Here is a 14,227-nt window from a genome sequence, read left to right as displayed (position 1 = left end):
CATCAGGATTAACCGGAGAAATTACAACAGTCATTGCCATAAGGGTCTGAGATCCTGCTTGCTTTCGAGTCCCTGACTTGGTGAAAAATAAGATGCTGGGTGACCGCACAGAGTCATCTAAGAAGGCCATTAATAGACTTTCTGTGAGCTTCCCAGGGATTACCAGCCAGCAGCAGAAGCTGCTCTGCATGCTTTGCTGGCAGCAGCATATGGCGATTCACTCAGTGGCTGGAATTAAGCAGACTTTCCCCTCAGCTGAGCCTGCTGCCAGAGAGGGTCGCAGAGCTGTGCCCCACCTCCTCAGCTGCACCACTGACTGTCCTCACACAGTCCTCTGGTCCTAAACACTGTGTGTTTTGACCAGAAACATGTTTCTAGTGAATGTTGTTTGCTCAGTGAACCATGGAACATAACGAAACAGAGTTTAAAGACAAAATTCAAAATACTACCAATTTAATTTTGATTACATGTGAAAAATCCTCTCGGCCCAGCAACTTATTCTTGATTTCTACCTATATATGTGTAAATTTCTTCACGAATTCACTCGTGGTACAAAATCAAAAAATTTGCATGCACGAAACCCATCTGTTTGCAGAGCTCAGGCACTTAGAAAAGTGATAATGTGATGTGTGTTGCTCATGTGAACACACACATAAGGATATGCACAACACACATGAAGTCCCGTGAGTTCTCTCTAACTGTCAAATCCACAGGAGCATCACTAAAACACAGCTTATCCACGTTATATTCCAGATCCCTGATTTATTATTATTAAACTAGAGGTGTAATTATCATTGTAGTTACTAATTAATTACACGATAATTAGAAATCATTAATTCATTAATTAGAAAGTTTGGAAGAAGATCATAGCAAAATTGTCAGGAACCAAAGAAGCGTTCTTAGCAGCAATCCTTTACAGTCAGTGATGAAAAATGAGATGAATTTTGCCTTTAGAGACACCTAAAATACATAACTGACTGTCCCAGGAGCATCTGATACTGTTCCTATGTTTCTACTCCTGTTAACAGGAGGATCATGGTCACACAATTATTACTTGTCAGGAGTGGGATCACAGCTAGGGGAGTATGTGCGTTACTGTATGAAGACAAACTATTACAAGATCTGGCTCTTTGCTGGGAATGCAGAAAGTCTTCTAAATTAAAAAAAGAACCAAGTTGCTTGCCAGCTCAGCAGCTAAGGCCAGGTGGGATGGGGCTTTGAGCAACCTGGTCTAGTGAAAGGTGTCCCTGCCCATGGCAGGGCAATTGGAACTATATGATCTTTAAGGTCCCTTCCAACCCAAACCATTCTGTGATAATAACCAAAACCTATCTTAACCCCTACACATTTGTGTGTCTCTGTTTAAGTTAAATGCTGATAAAAAATTAGCTAGCACCCAACAATTACACAGGGTACCTGTGAACATTATAAAATAAGTAGCTGTGGGAGGGGGCTAACACTACAATTAGACAACATCATCATTATCAGAATGCGCTATTTCTGCAAGATGATTCAAAATGAATACAACGCTTATTCCTGTGTTATGTATATTAAGATACTTATTAATGCTGGAGAAAGCTGGAGATGTCACTTTTTGTACAATCTCTTGAAAGTTTCTGCAGTTCACTTTTCCAAAAATAAAGACCATTTGGAGAAGCGCAGCACCATTGTAAAATTAAGTCTAGTTTGGCTGATTCAAGCTTGGAGAACCTGTCAACATCTGTCACTCTTTGCAAATCTGCATTTGTGTAACTACCACCACAACACACTGCCTGGTCATTTTTTTGTTTGTTTGTTTTAAGAATGAGGCCATCCATCACAGTATTTAGAAAAGTCTATTTACTTTCAATATTCTTTTTTCTCTTCTAGTGGCAAAAATTCCACAGAATGTTCTTCTAGACTTATTCTGTGACATTATATACCAATATTTGGCTCTAAAGACAGTGTGAATCAATCCAAAGAGTGGGGTGAGATATCAGTGTATGTGCAGAGGTAAACAGAGTACTGTTCTGTGTTGAATTACAGCACCTCTAATTCATGTAGGGTCTGAAAAGGAAGACAAACTGCCTTAAAAAAGCAATTTGTGTTCTGACACAAAGTCATTTTATTGTTATTTTAGGGAACACCCCAGCACATCAAGTATCAAAGCACCTTAAGAGTAACAGAAAATGAACACAAAACTGAAAGAAGGTTTGTGAAAAAATCAAATCTCTTCCAAGAAGCAATTTATCTTTCATTGAAAGAAATCAGATACCCAATCAATAAATTGATGTCCCATGGACTGTAACTGGTGAGCAAAACAAAATGCACTGAGACTCAACATGCCAAAGGATGCATTGGAAAAGGTAAGGAGAAAAATACTGTTCTCATCACAGAAAGCCATTTGTTCTTAATATGCTTCAGATTCTTAAAGAGCCATGGACTCTAAGCACAGACTAGGGGCAGGAGCTTAGAAGGCAGTGAGGTGTAAACCCAACCCTTTGCTCTCTGCCTGTGCAGAGCAGAGGGTCAGGGGCAAGGCAGAGCCCATCACTGCCCGCCTGAGGAGCTGAGCCTGAGCGTGCTGGCAGTGCACTGCTGACATAGGCTGAGGGCAGGTACTCCTTCTCCTGCCATGTCCCTGGGGAGAGGAGAGGAAGGAAAGGAGGAAGAGTGACACGGAGCTTCTTCTGAGCCACAGCCTCTCCTGGCGCAAAGCAGCTTTTGCACTTATGCTCAAGGCTGAGCTCCACTCACAGCCATTGGCTGACACAGGACATGATGTAGATACAGTCCAGACTAACCCCAAAAAAGAAGCCCTTGCTGATGAAGGGGTGTATTCAGCAAGCAAACACCCTATAAATGGTCTCCGAATGAATACCAGCCAAAATCCGGCCTACACTGCTCGCACATAAATTACTAGACTTGTTAAATTTTGATAATTACTTTTTTTTCCTAAGCGAATATATTCTTCTGCCACTTATTGTAGTCTAGTGAAAAAGCCACATTGAATCTCCTACCACTGAGCTCTGGGAACTTTGCCAGTTTGCACCATTTTCAGAAGAACAAGGGTTTGAAGGCAATGGTGCTAGGGAATCTTGCTAGCACAAGTCTTTGCTCTCAACGTGTGCAAGTCTCTCTTAAATCTTCCAACAATTCTTTTTCCCACACACAGTTTCCTTCCTGAAGTGGTTTTCATTTAGTGGAGAAGAATTCAGCACAGCAAAAAACATCAGGAAGAGACTCAAGAGCCATTAGATTTATTATGCTCTTCAAAGAACAGAGGCACCTTTTGTTGTTCTAGACGTTCGACAGCAGCTCCGGCGTTGCTGCTGCTGCTTTGAGCAGGGATACAATAGAGTCCTGCAGGAAAGTGGTTAAGATGTGTACAAGCAACATGTCATGGGTTTTTATTTGCATATAATTTGGAGAGCACTTCAGTGCCCTGGAAAACTTTCTGCCATGGATCCCTACCATCTGAGGGACTGAAAAACTGAATTGAAAAAATGCCTACTTCTATAGAGCAGAATAATTAAATAACAGTTTGATACTTCCTGACAGATGAATAATAGCAATTATATTTACAGTTCTAACACTGAAAGGAGTCTGTAATCCCAGTTTATCTATTCATGAATGAAGTAATTCACCTCCTGTGCTCCAGTCAGACAGAGCCAAGCTAACACAGAAGACTAACCAATTTTATGCACTGCTTCTTCTGGCTGGGCCAACTTCCTCCAGTTCTGGTTTTAAGCATGATTCTCTTAATGTGAAGTGTACCCAGGTTCTTAGAAATGTCATATATTCAACTTAGGAAACCCAGGTTAACCTGAGAAGAGGACATTTGAGCAGGCAGGGGAAGCTTGCAAGGTAAGTGCCTTTATTCCAGGTGGAGAAATGTTCATTGTTTAAGAAAGATGGGCAGCGGGCTTATATGAGGACTGTCATCCCCACCAGCACAGCAAGAAAACACCTTGGGAGCTAGACATGATGACTCCTCCTGTGGGCCAAGCTGATGTTTTTCAGCTGGGTTCACAAGGGACTCTTGCTCTCAAAGGGTCAAAAATGCTGTGGGGCACTGGTTAGGGGGTGCCCTTCACTGGTTGCTCAATAAATTCGCCCCTGGTTTGCTGGTAACAGCTCATCTCTGTCCAGTTTGCAAAGAATGAATTTATTTCTATAGTAAGCAATATACTAAAAGATTATGTATAAGTCAGGTGAATTTTTCTGGAACAGTTCCAGTGATAAAGCAATGCAGCAGATGAAAGGAAAAAGCTCATCATCTTACTTGAATTTTCCCTCCCTCTTCATTGACTTACAAAGCACAGCAATTTAGAACAGAAACTGCCCTATCTGCAGAGCCTTTCTAAGCTTCTAAAGTTAATATTGAAACTGGGGTAGGCATGAGGCTGGAAAAACTGTGTTTCTCTAAACCTTTCTCTGGTGTTTTTGAAAGACATCAATCAGAAAAGATTCTTTCCCCTGGGAAAGCTTTGTTTTTTAAAGCAGCAAAAGTGCTTTGTATTTTTCACATGCACCCAATTAACCATTGCCTGCAGGCTGCTATTTTGGCTAGCACTAGGTGTCTGACCACATGGATCATATTTACACCAGTGAGTTCAAAAGTTTGTTGCTTACAAATTCTCTATGACTAAACTATAAATAGGAACAACTTGTGGAATGACTTGGCTCAAAGACCTGCAGCAGGATGCATGCTTACAGTTCTGCAATGCCTATGGAATGTGAAGTTACACACGCCTTTAACATGTTATTAGCACACTTAAAAGTACAATGTGCACAGAATATACCATCTTAGTGCTTTATAATCTGCATCAACACACCTGATAGCAGGGGAAACAAGTCTGCAGCACAGTATGCAAAGCATCTTGCATGGGGCACAGATCCCTTCACACCAGTAGGGTTTTGGAACCAGCTGGCTGCAAGTGGGCATTGTGTTCTGTGGTGGGTCCCTTCCATTATTGATGAGTGATTTTATGTATTATGCAGCACTGTAATGAAGATGCAATCTTTTGTCTTCCCACACTGTGTCCCTCTGTGGTGCTGGGAAGTCTTGGGGCAATATTATCAAATAAAACAGGCACTGCACTGTAGAAGATGAATTCAACTGACTGAGTTTCCCAGCAGTTACACTTTGGTGCCACTGAAAAAACCAAAAGACATGGGACTAGTTGGAAAAATTCTAATGAAAAATGAACTAAATATAACATTAGAAAAATGTATTAAAAAACCTGTGTAGACTTTAATCTGAAATCCAGTGCACTGTAATCTTCACACACATCCTTCACTGACAGAAATCTTGCAAATACTTAGGGCATCTAACTAAGAGAGAGAATGCATGCTATACTCTGCCAGTTTATCTGCTGTTCAATGAATCAATGCTTTATTCTGTTATTTATCCCCTTATTTTGGTGGGATCAAAGTGCTTTCCAAGGAACTTCCTCTCAGCAATACAGAAATGCTGTCACTTCTGTACAAGGATAAAAGCAGACTGACTGAAGGAATGGAAAAATATCTCAAACTCTGAAGAACTTCATAAAATACAACGTATGGGAAAGGTGGCTAGAGAAATACCTGTCAAATAATCCTCAGTGGTGGAAAAGAAAAGCCAGTAGATCTTCTAATGAGAAGAAGAGGGTGAAGAGCAATCCTTCTGACTACCAAAATATTCTCCCTGCAGAATTAAGGCTAGGTCTGTGAAGCTTCATGTGGGGAGGCATGGGGCTGAACTCTGCACCTTCCATGACCTGAGTCTGTACTGTGTGGTTTTTAAGACACTTAGAACATTATTTATTGCTTTCTTACAAGAAATAAACAAATAAATATATCACTATTAATTTTCTTCAAACCTCTCTCCTACCATTTCATGCTTTCCTCCAGCTTCTCCCTTAGTCAGAAAAAGAAGCTGACCTCTAACTATGATTAACTCCACAACAGAGCCCTCTGCTTAAGGCTTTCCAGCATGTGGTGTGTACATTTAGAAATAGGATTTTCATGCATTGTAAACCAACAATAAGTATCCAAGTCCTGAAGGTAAAAAGATCAAAAGAAAAGTGAAAGTTCATAATATGTTTTATTCACGTCACAGGCAGCATTCACCAGTAGCACAGATCAGAGCCTTAATTCTCCTCCAAGAAGTAACAAGTCTTTAAGCCATGGAAGCCCAAGATGCCCCCAGAGCTGGTCACACCAAGCCACAGAGCTGAGCCACTGCCTTCTTCTGCAGCATGGGAACATGCAGGTGCTGCCAGGGACCAGCAGGGACTCAAATGTCTGAAGTGTGCAAATAAGGAAGGAAGATGATGAAGAATTCCTTTGCCTGTCCCCAGAAATTTGGGGAGCAAGAAATGAGAGAAAACAGTCTCTCAGGGAAGTGTAACCACAGAGAAGCACTGAGTGCACAGGCTCCAGTTAAGCCCTGCAGAAAGTTACCTTCACCACGGGCACTGCTGGATTTCCTACAAAATTTCGTCAGGGTAGAACTTGCCTGTTTTAGCCTACTAATATCCTCACTTTGTGTCCTGCTCCAATAATGATGCTGCACTGCCACCAGTCATTGCATCATATCTAAGAGGATGTAAGCCTTGAAGAATATGAACCTTGTCTGCTTAGCAAACATCAGCCCGTGGGCAGGATCCATACAAAATGCTTTTTCCATAGTCTCCTGGGGCAAGAAGGAGTGATGCTCTGCTCCCAGTGAAACGTGGCTGCAGGTGACAAAGTAAGCTAGTGACACACTAGCTCGTATCAGGTAGCTTATGCCAGTGAAAGGTCTATCTTCACGAAGTGGACACCCATGAAAGAAAAACAATTAAATGGGAAGTTGTTTGTCATACTAATGGTCTTACTAAATGTCACCACTAAAGAACCGTAAGCAAGAGATTGGTAATGAGCAAGTCAATGTTATAATTTGTTCTCATTTTGCAGGCTAGCTCTGGACCAACTCCTTGCTTTTTATTGCAAAGGAGAACAGATTAAAGAAATGCATAAGAAAATCAAAGTAATTAGGTATATAAACAAACTGGAAGGTAAACAATTGTGACTTAGCGAAGCAACTGTCAATCTCTAAAGGAAGGATGGTACATATTTGTATTATTATTTTCTTTTTAGTCTTATTTTCTCTAATTTCAGATTATTCCTAACATAGTCATAAGCATCCTTACAAAGCACAAGACTGAGCTGAGTCTGTGTTCACCTCCTGCAAGGTTTGCTTTAGCCCACCCTGAGGATGTGCACTGGGAGAGGCTCTCACCACAGCATTGGGAACTTGGACACATGTAAGATGGCCAGCCCTCTCCACAGGTAAGAGTATGAGCACATCACCTGCAGAAATATAACTAGACAGAGAATTTAGACTGTGGCTTTTCTCCCAACTTTTGTGCTCTTTGGGATGTCATACCCCTGGGAAGATCCACTCCCCAGCGCTGATCTTGACATGCAACCCAGGTTAACACGGTCTGGCTGTAGGATCTGATTCAGCCTATTTAACCATAGGCATTTAATGAAGCACTAGGTTTAGTTTTCACTCATGCCTCATGTAATCAGTACAGAGAGAGCAGTGCCTGTGGTTGATCTTGGGCGTCACAGTTTCTCTTGTGAGGAGGAGGGACAGTACAGTAATTCTCATCACTTGTTCATAACTGTACGTTCATTTAAAGTGACCCAGTAATGTGAAAGTCAGCACTACCTAAAAATTATTTCCAACTCCCCAAAACGCAGACTTCTGTAATTTTTTTAAACTAATTCAGCTTAATGCACCATTCAAAACCCCACGCCATTGCTTTGTGCCAAGACTAGTTATTTTCCCAAATGTTACAGATCCTGACTCCATGTCTGCTGAAGATATGATGCAGTCTCACATTTTCTGCTGTAGTCTACCATGATTAATTTTAGTTTATGGAAGTGGGTGGTAGAATGAAGGGAGAAGCAGCCATGGAACCCAGAATCTATTCAACTATGGGAAGATCAGAAGTTCCTAAACATAATAATGTCTCAGCAGGGAATATATGGAAAAACTAAACATTAGAAATAGCACATCCCAAGCAGTACACATAGCACATTTCAAGCTGTAGAGTTAGCAGATAGGGTGTGCTGTCCTATGAATGTGCCAGAGGGAATCTCTGTTTAACACTGTGGTTTTGGTAGAGCATTTTATTAGTGTGTGGAGCAGTTCTGTGAATACAAATGCACCCCTTAAAGCTGCCATCCATCTGCATAAGCACATGAGCAACTTTAATACATGATGTGTAGATATAATAAATACATTTTTTTCCTAATGATTTTTCCATATGAAAAAGAAGACTCTAATGCAGTATGCAGGCAGCAGAATGGATGGAGTATGCAGGCAGTGGCTGTGCCTGAAAAGATATATGGATATGTGTGTTTGTGTGAATTCCTATTTGCATTAATTCATACTCACAAATATATACAGGAGCCTGGAAGAGCAGACCTGAAAAAATGTCTTATACCTTATATCCATTATGGACTTTTGCTGTCAACTTGCACACTGAGATCATTGCAATAACTGGGAAACTTATGATGATATAAAAGTCCTCAATATAATCTATTATCAACCTGTAGCTAATATAAATAAAAAAGAAATATTTATAGAAATAAATTTCATAATGAAAAAGAATTAATAAAAATGAGTATTTGAGGAATTTGTTTCATAGAATCAGAGATTTTTTTTAAAAAACCTCAAATACTGAAACTATCTTTAAACCAAATTTCAGTTTTTGACAAGCTCAGCTGTAAAGAATGGGATGACTGGAAATCTTTGAAACTTCTAACACTTTAGGTATGAGAGAAAAGGGGTTGTTGAAGACAGAATATTTACCAGACCATTTGTTTTTACAGAAAAGAAAGTAGGAAATTTTTTCATCTGTGACCCAATTCATGTCTGTGTATGTGACTACTATAAACTCTAAATGCAAGCTCTTCAGCATAGGTTGCATCTTAAGTCTGTAAAGGATCTAAAGCACACTTTGGTGCGCTAAGTAAATAAATACCCCCAAAAATGAAAAATGCAAATTATTATTTGTTGTATATTCATAAACTTCTCAGAAATTTAATAGGCTTTCAAGTATGCAAAAATACTTTCTTAAAATACCTCTTGTTCTTTGCTAAGAGTAGCTAACATAATTAAAGTATCAACCATAAGACAGTTTCTTTCATTTTAGCCTATGTGCAATAAATTCTCATCCTGAGGCCTGTGTTTCCACAAGGCACCTCCCTGAAACAACATCAAAATCCTGCAAAAACCTCACTCCCTTTGACAGGAAGAGACAGATGGGGAAAAAAACCCAACCTAAACTTAAGGACTTTCAGAAGAAAGGCAGAATCATCACAGGCATTAAACTAATCACTACACCAAGACCATAGTCAAAGTATCCAAATTTGGAGTCTTATTTGGTGGTCTACAGGGGCTGAGAGCATCTGAGCAGCCAAAGAGCTTTGTACTCTGCAGATTTGCATAAATTTAGGACTGCTGAATCTTGGCCAGATTTCCTCATGAAGTCTCCTGCTGTGGCACAGCTACAGCTGAAAATGTTCAATCTGAAGAAAGCAGGATTAAGTCCTCAGTATTTCTAAATATAGCTCAGAATTTAAAATACTTCTTGATTTTTGACGACTTTTGAATTTTTCAGCTTAATAGGTCAGAAAAGCAGAATAAAAAATATGAACTTTTATATTACAAATATGCCTTTCAGTAAGACATATTTGAAGGTTGTCAGGTGACAACCCCTCTCTAAAGAGCTGCTGTCCATCGCCAGTGAACACTGCAGTGAAACCTGGACGGCAGCAGGTGATGTAAGCCTTGACTCACTGTGTTTGCAAAAGGAAAATAGGGCTGTGGTGTGTATTTTACAGGGAAAAAAAAGACACCACACAAGGACTGCTCTGTTCCCAGTCCAGGAGCTGCAGAGAGGTCATGAGCGTGTAACTGAGGGCAGTACTTCATCCAGATACCACAGACCAGAAACTGGTTTCCACTGAGAAACCAGGATGTTATTTTGGGCCCTTCTCAAGCTAGTGCAATGACAAATTCTCAGAACAGCAAACTTTACCACAAATTTTTTCTGCAGTCAAGATATTGAGGGATATCAATCAATGACCAGAGCATAAGCCTTTACATTTTACCTTCTGAAATAATCAAGGTGCCACACACTCATCTTTTTGAAAGCTGATCCATCGGCTGGAGCTGACATGCAACACACTGGAAATACCAGCTCCAAATTCTATCTTATAAAATGTTGCTAATTTTGCTCTAGTTTCTGTTTATTTAAAGTCATATTCTGCCTTCTTACATGTAAAACATACACAGACCCACATAAATCAGTGTGCCTACCTGCCTGCTGAGGCATGCCCAAATAACTATGGTGAGTTAAGGCACCATGAAAAATGAGAAGGAATGGAAATAAAACCTGAAAACATGTACAATTTATACTACAGCAAATGCTGATCTAAAGGCTGTCTACTAGAGGTTAAGTTTTTTTATTATAACATGTTTTATAATGGCATACTACCCAATACAACTGCACTAGGTGATTGATAACAAACATTATAAAATGTCACAGTTTAATAGAGATTAATTTACCTCCATCTTGTGAGTTCATGATATTCAGAGCAAACAGCATTGCATTGGAGAACGTGGTAGCCTCTTCTTTGCTTGCAAAATTCAAGCCATAGACTTGCCGTGCGTCGCGCCATTGATGAAAGGTAGGTGTTGCTTGATTGTACTTCAATCCTTTCACAATTGAGTAATTAATCACTACCTGTGATTTGAAAGAGAGGGGTAAGGATTAAAAATAGTTCTGTTTACAGTGGGAAAAAAAAAAACCACCCAACCCTTGTGTAAAGGTTAACTAAATTGGTAGAGGCAGTTCCTTTGGCAGCTCCTACATGGCTGTACAGTAAGGCAGTGCGTGTTCCGGTGACACAAGACCCACATCTAAGGGTGAGATTTACAACAGTTCAATTCAGCCTCGGGGACTTGCAAGCCAGTTTTGCAAAATCTATTACCTGCTCGTGTTTTCTACAGCACCTTCACAGGATGCAGCTGTGCAGATGCTGCAGACAGCTGTCAGGAGCCAGTGCCAGCAGCTGTTGCCATCTTTTGGAGGATGATCATGCACAATTGTTAGAAAAAGCCAGACAGAGCTCTTGGCACTAACCCTGCCCTACAGCAGATAAATGTTTTGACTCATTGCACCAGCTCTGCTTTTCTCCTCCCATGCACCTGATCACCACCAGCTCCTTGTGTTGAGAGTTTTTCCTCTAGAATCAGACAGGCAATGACAAAACCAGACAACCACATATTTCCGCTCCCACCTCCTCCCTTGCTGTATGAGCGATATTTTCCAGGTAAGGGGTGACTGCAGCAGAAGGATGGTTCTGTATATTTTGATTTAATCTGCTAAATACAATGCCCTGTTTATCCTTGGGTAGGGCACATGGGACATCCAGCTACACAGTGTAACTGGGATCCAACCAGAAACCTCCAATGCTAAAAGTGTGACCTGATCTAGCTGAAAGGGGAGAGGCAGGAGTGCCCCCTGCACCACTACTAGGCCAGAAGGACGGATGGCACAGACAACATCCCTGAGACACCCATCTGTGCACTGGCAGTTGTACTCTGTTGTGACACAAAGTTAAGAAACAAAATGCCAGCAGAAGGGATAATAATTATTCCCATAACCAGACACAGTGCATTGAAAACAACAAAGTTGTAGGAAATGGAGGCTCCCCCTTCATCAGCTCACACAGGCTGGGGACAGAAGGGAACCAAGGACAGAGAACCTTGAAATTATGAGCAGGAAAAGTTCATTGTTTAAATACAGCAATTCTGGTCTTGAATGTTCCAGATTGCACCTGCAAATGGATTTATTTTGGCTGGAGTTTTATCAAGAGCCAGAACAATCCCACATATTCTGACCCTCACTGAAAGTCAATCAGTGGAAATCATCACACTAGTTTGGGTGGCTCATATGTAAATTAAATGGGCTGGACACTGGTTTACAGGAGTAGGAAGAGGACTTTTGTGCATGCTGTCCAGGAGCTCACTCTTAGCACACATCTTCCCATCCTGGGCTTTGTAAGATGGGAGAAACAACTGAAGACAAAGGAACAGAGAGCCAGTAATGAGTCAACTTTGTACACAATATTTACGTTAGAGGTGGATCCCCCACACCAGAAAACCTACCAATACATTTTTGTTGCAGTCCAACTGATCAGCATTTTGGAAAGTTTTCTATTAACAGTTGCAATTAAAAAGCTCCAGTGTATTTAATTAGCCCAACAACATTTTTATTAGATGACTGACAATTCTTCTTAATTATAAAGGTAAATTTTTAAAACTAATTTCAAAGATTAATGACTCCTAACTCTGAGTTCTGAATTTTCAGTGGATTGCCAGTTTAAATTGGCAGAAAAATACTAGATGAACACCTAATAAGCAACAAATTGTTTTACACACATTCCTGTTTTTGAAGGATAACATTGTCTCATTGATATAGTTAACAGATGTATATATTAATATACAAAAAATTATGGAAACCAGCAAAGAAGCCACTATGGCGCTAGATAATTACAGATAGACTCTTATTAGTAGAATGAATTTACTTACCTTAGCCATCATTAAACAGTGACATAGCAGACAGTCTTTGAATACTTGGTCTAGCTTTAGGCACAAATATGATAGTCCAACTTTTGCACTCAAACTGGTATCATTATTAAGGTTTCATGCAAATGCACTGGGAAGCAATCAGACCTACACGGCTGGTTTTGACACATTTCATTGAGAGATTCCTGACCTGTGAGCCAAAGGAAGATGCAGCCTACATTTGGTACACAGGCTCCCAAGGGTTAGTCCCCTGAAAATGGGAACCACATCGCCAGCATGCTGTGTGGAAATGCAGCCACACCAACCAGAATGAAGTGGAAACTGGTCTCAGCAGAGGCACTGAACTTGCATTATAATTGACAGCTTAGATTGCCTTTTTTTCTTGAAAGCTGGTGACATCACCCCCATTCTTCCACTGAGCCTGTACCGATGCTGGTCACACTCAAGGAGTTTCTGGAGCATCATGGAGCATCCATGCCTGGATTACTGATCCAAAGTTTTAACATGGACCAATTTTTAAGTTTTCCAATCATTTTGGAGCAACTCACCAAGGGAAGGCACAGTCAGTATCTTCAAGGAAATGTTTAAAAAGACTGTAAGCTTCTATAAGGCTTTCAAAGTGAGTCTTGTAAATTGTTCAAAACCTGCTTCCCCAGAACATCGACCCAAGGAACTCCGAGAATCTGCTCTGTTCTGAGAGTTTGATCCCTTTAGTCGAACAAAGACAGAATTTGACTGTTGACCTTCAGTAATCATCAGTTTGTCTACGTATGTAATATTTTGTCTTCAAACTCAAATCAGAGAGTTTGAAACTGGGAAATGAAACTTAAAATAGCCAGAATTTCATTTTGGCTCACGTTTATGGAAAATACTACAAAAGAAAAGGGGTTCACCAGCTGTTGTTAAGATTGAGTGCACAAAGGTGTCTTGTACAGATGTTCTGGAGACTCTGCAAGGCACATGATGATTATGAGTGCTTCAGAGCAGTAATTAACATAAAGGTCTGCCTGTTTGAAGCATAGGGGTTTTTTACAGGTGTTTCTAAGGGATCGTTACTCTAAAGCTTCATATGTCAGTAAGATAGCATCTGCCAGGTGGAGCAGACCAACAGTTCATCTTTTAAACTTCAGTTGTAGTCTACAATAGGTGAATTGGAGAAGATTACTAGAAATCTTGCGGAAGTAAGTAATGGATTTATTCATGACAAACAGTTCTTCCTATAACTCTTCACCTAGAATTTGACTTAAAAACTGAAACACGACATTTTAAATGCCTTTTTTTTTTTCCTTTTCAACACCCTTTTGGTATTTTATATCCTGAAACAAAGTAGTCTTCTTACTGTTATAAATGTCTGTGCTGTTTTGAACCCTGTTAAATTCTGGATTCCAATGATCTCATATGGCAAGGACAGACCAGGTGTGCACAGCATTAATAAGTTGACATCTTTCTATGTTCCCATCGCTGTAACGCTAAAAAAAGGTTTGCTTCTCTTCTACTTGGTTCTCTCCATCACCCTTTCACCTCAGTTTAAAGTGTAGGCTCCCTAAGACAGGCGGGAATTTTAGGATCTATAAAAAAGCTCAAAACTGAGAAGCCCTTCCTTTTGGCTGC

At 40.3% G+C, this 14,227-nt stretch overlaps 1 protein-coding gene across 1 annotated transcript in view; it reads right to left on the bottom strand.

The window, feature by feature from the left end:
- Positions 1–14,227, bottom strand: part of EVL (Enah/Vasp-like) — a 126,431-nt gene that overhangs the window by 52,684 nt on the left and 59,520 nt on the right. The window contains 1 exon segment of the mRNA XM_018082819.2: positions 10,592–10,769. Coding sequence (XP_017938308.2) covers positions 10,592–10,769 — 178 coding nt within the window.

Source organism: Manacus vitellinus, unplaced genomic scaffold (genome assembly GCF_001715985.3).
Source record: "Manacus vitellinus isolate BGI_N305 unplaced genomic scaffold, ASM171598v3 scaffold_6_pilon, whole genome shotgun sequence".
Lineage (NCBI taxonomy): Eukaryota > Metazoa > Chordata > Aves > Passeriformes > Pipridae > Manacus > Manacus vitellinus.
This window is presented reverse-complemented; position numbering and strand designations above follow the sequence as displayed.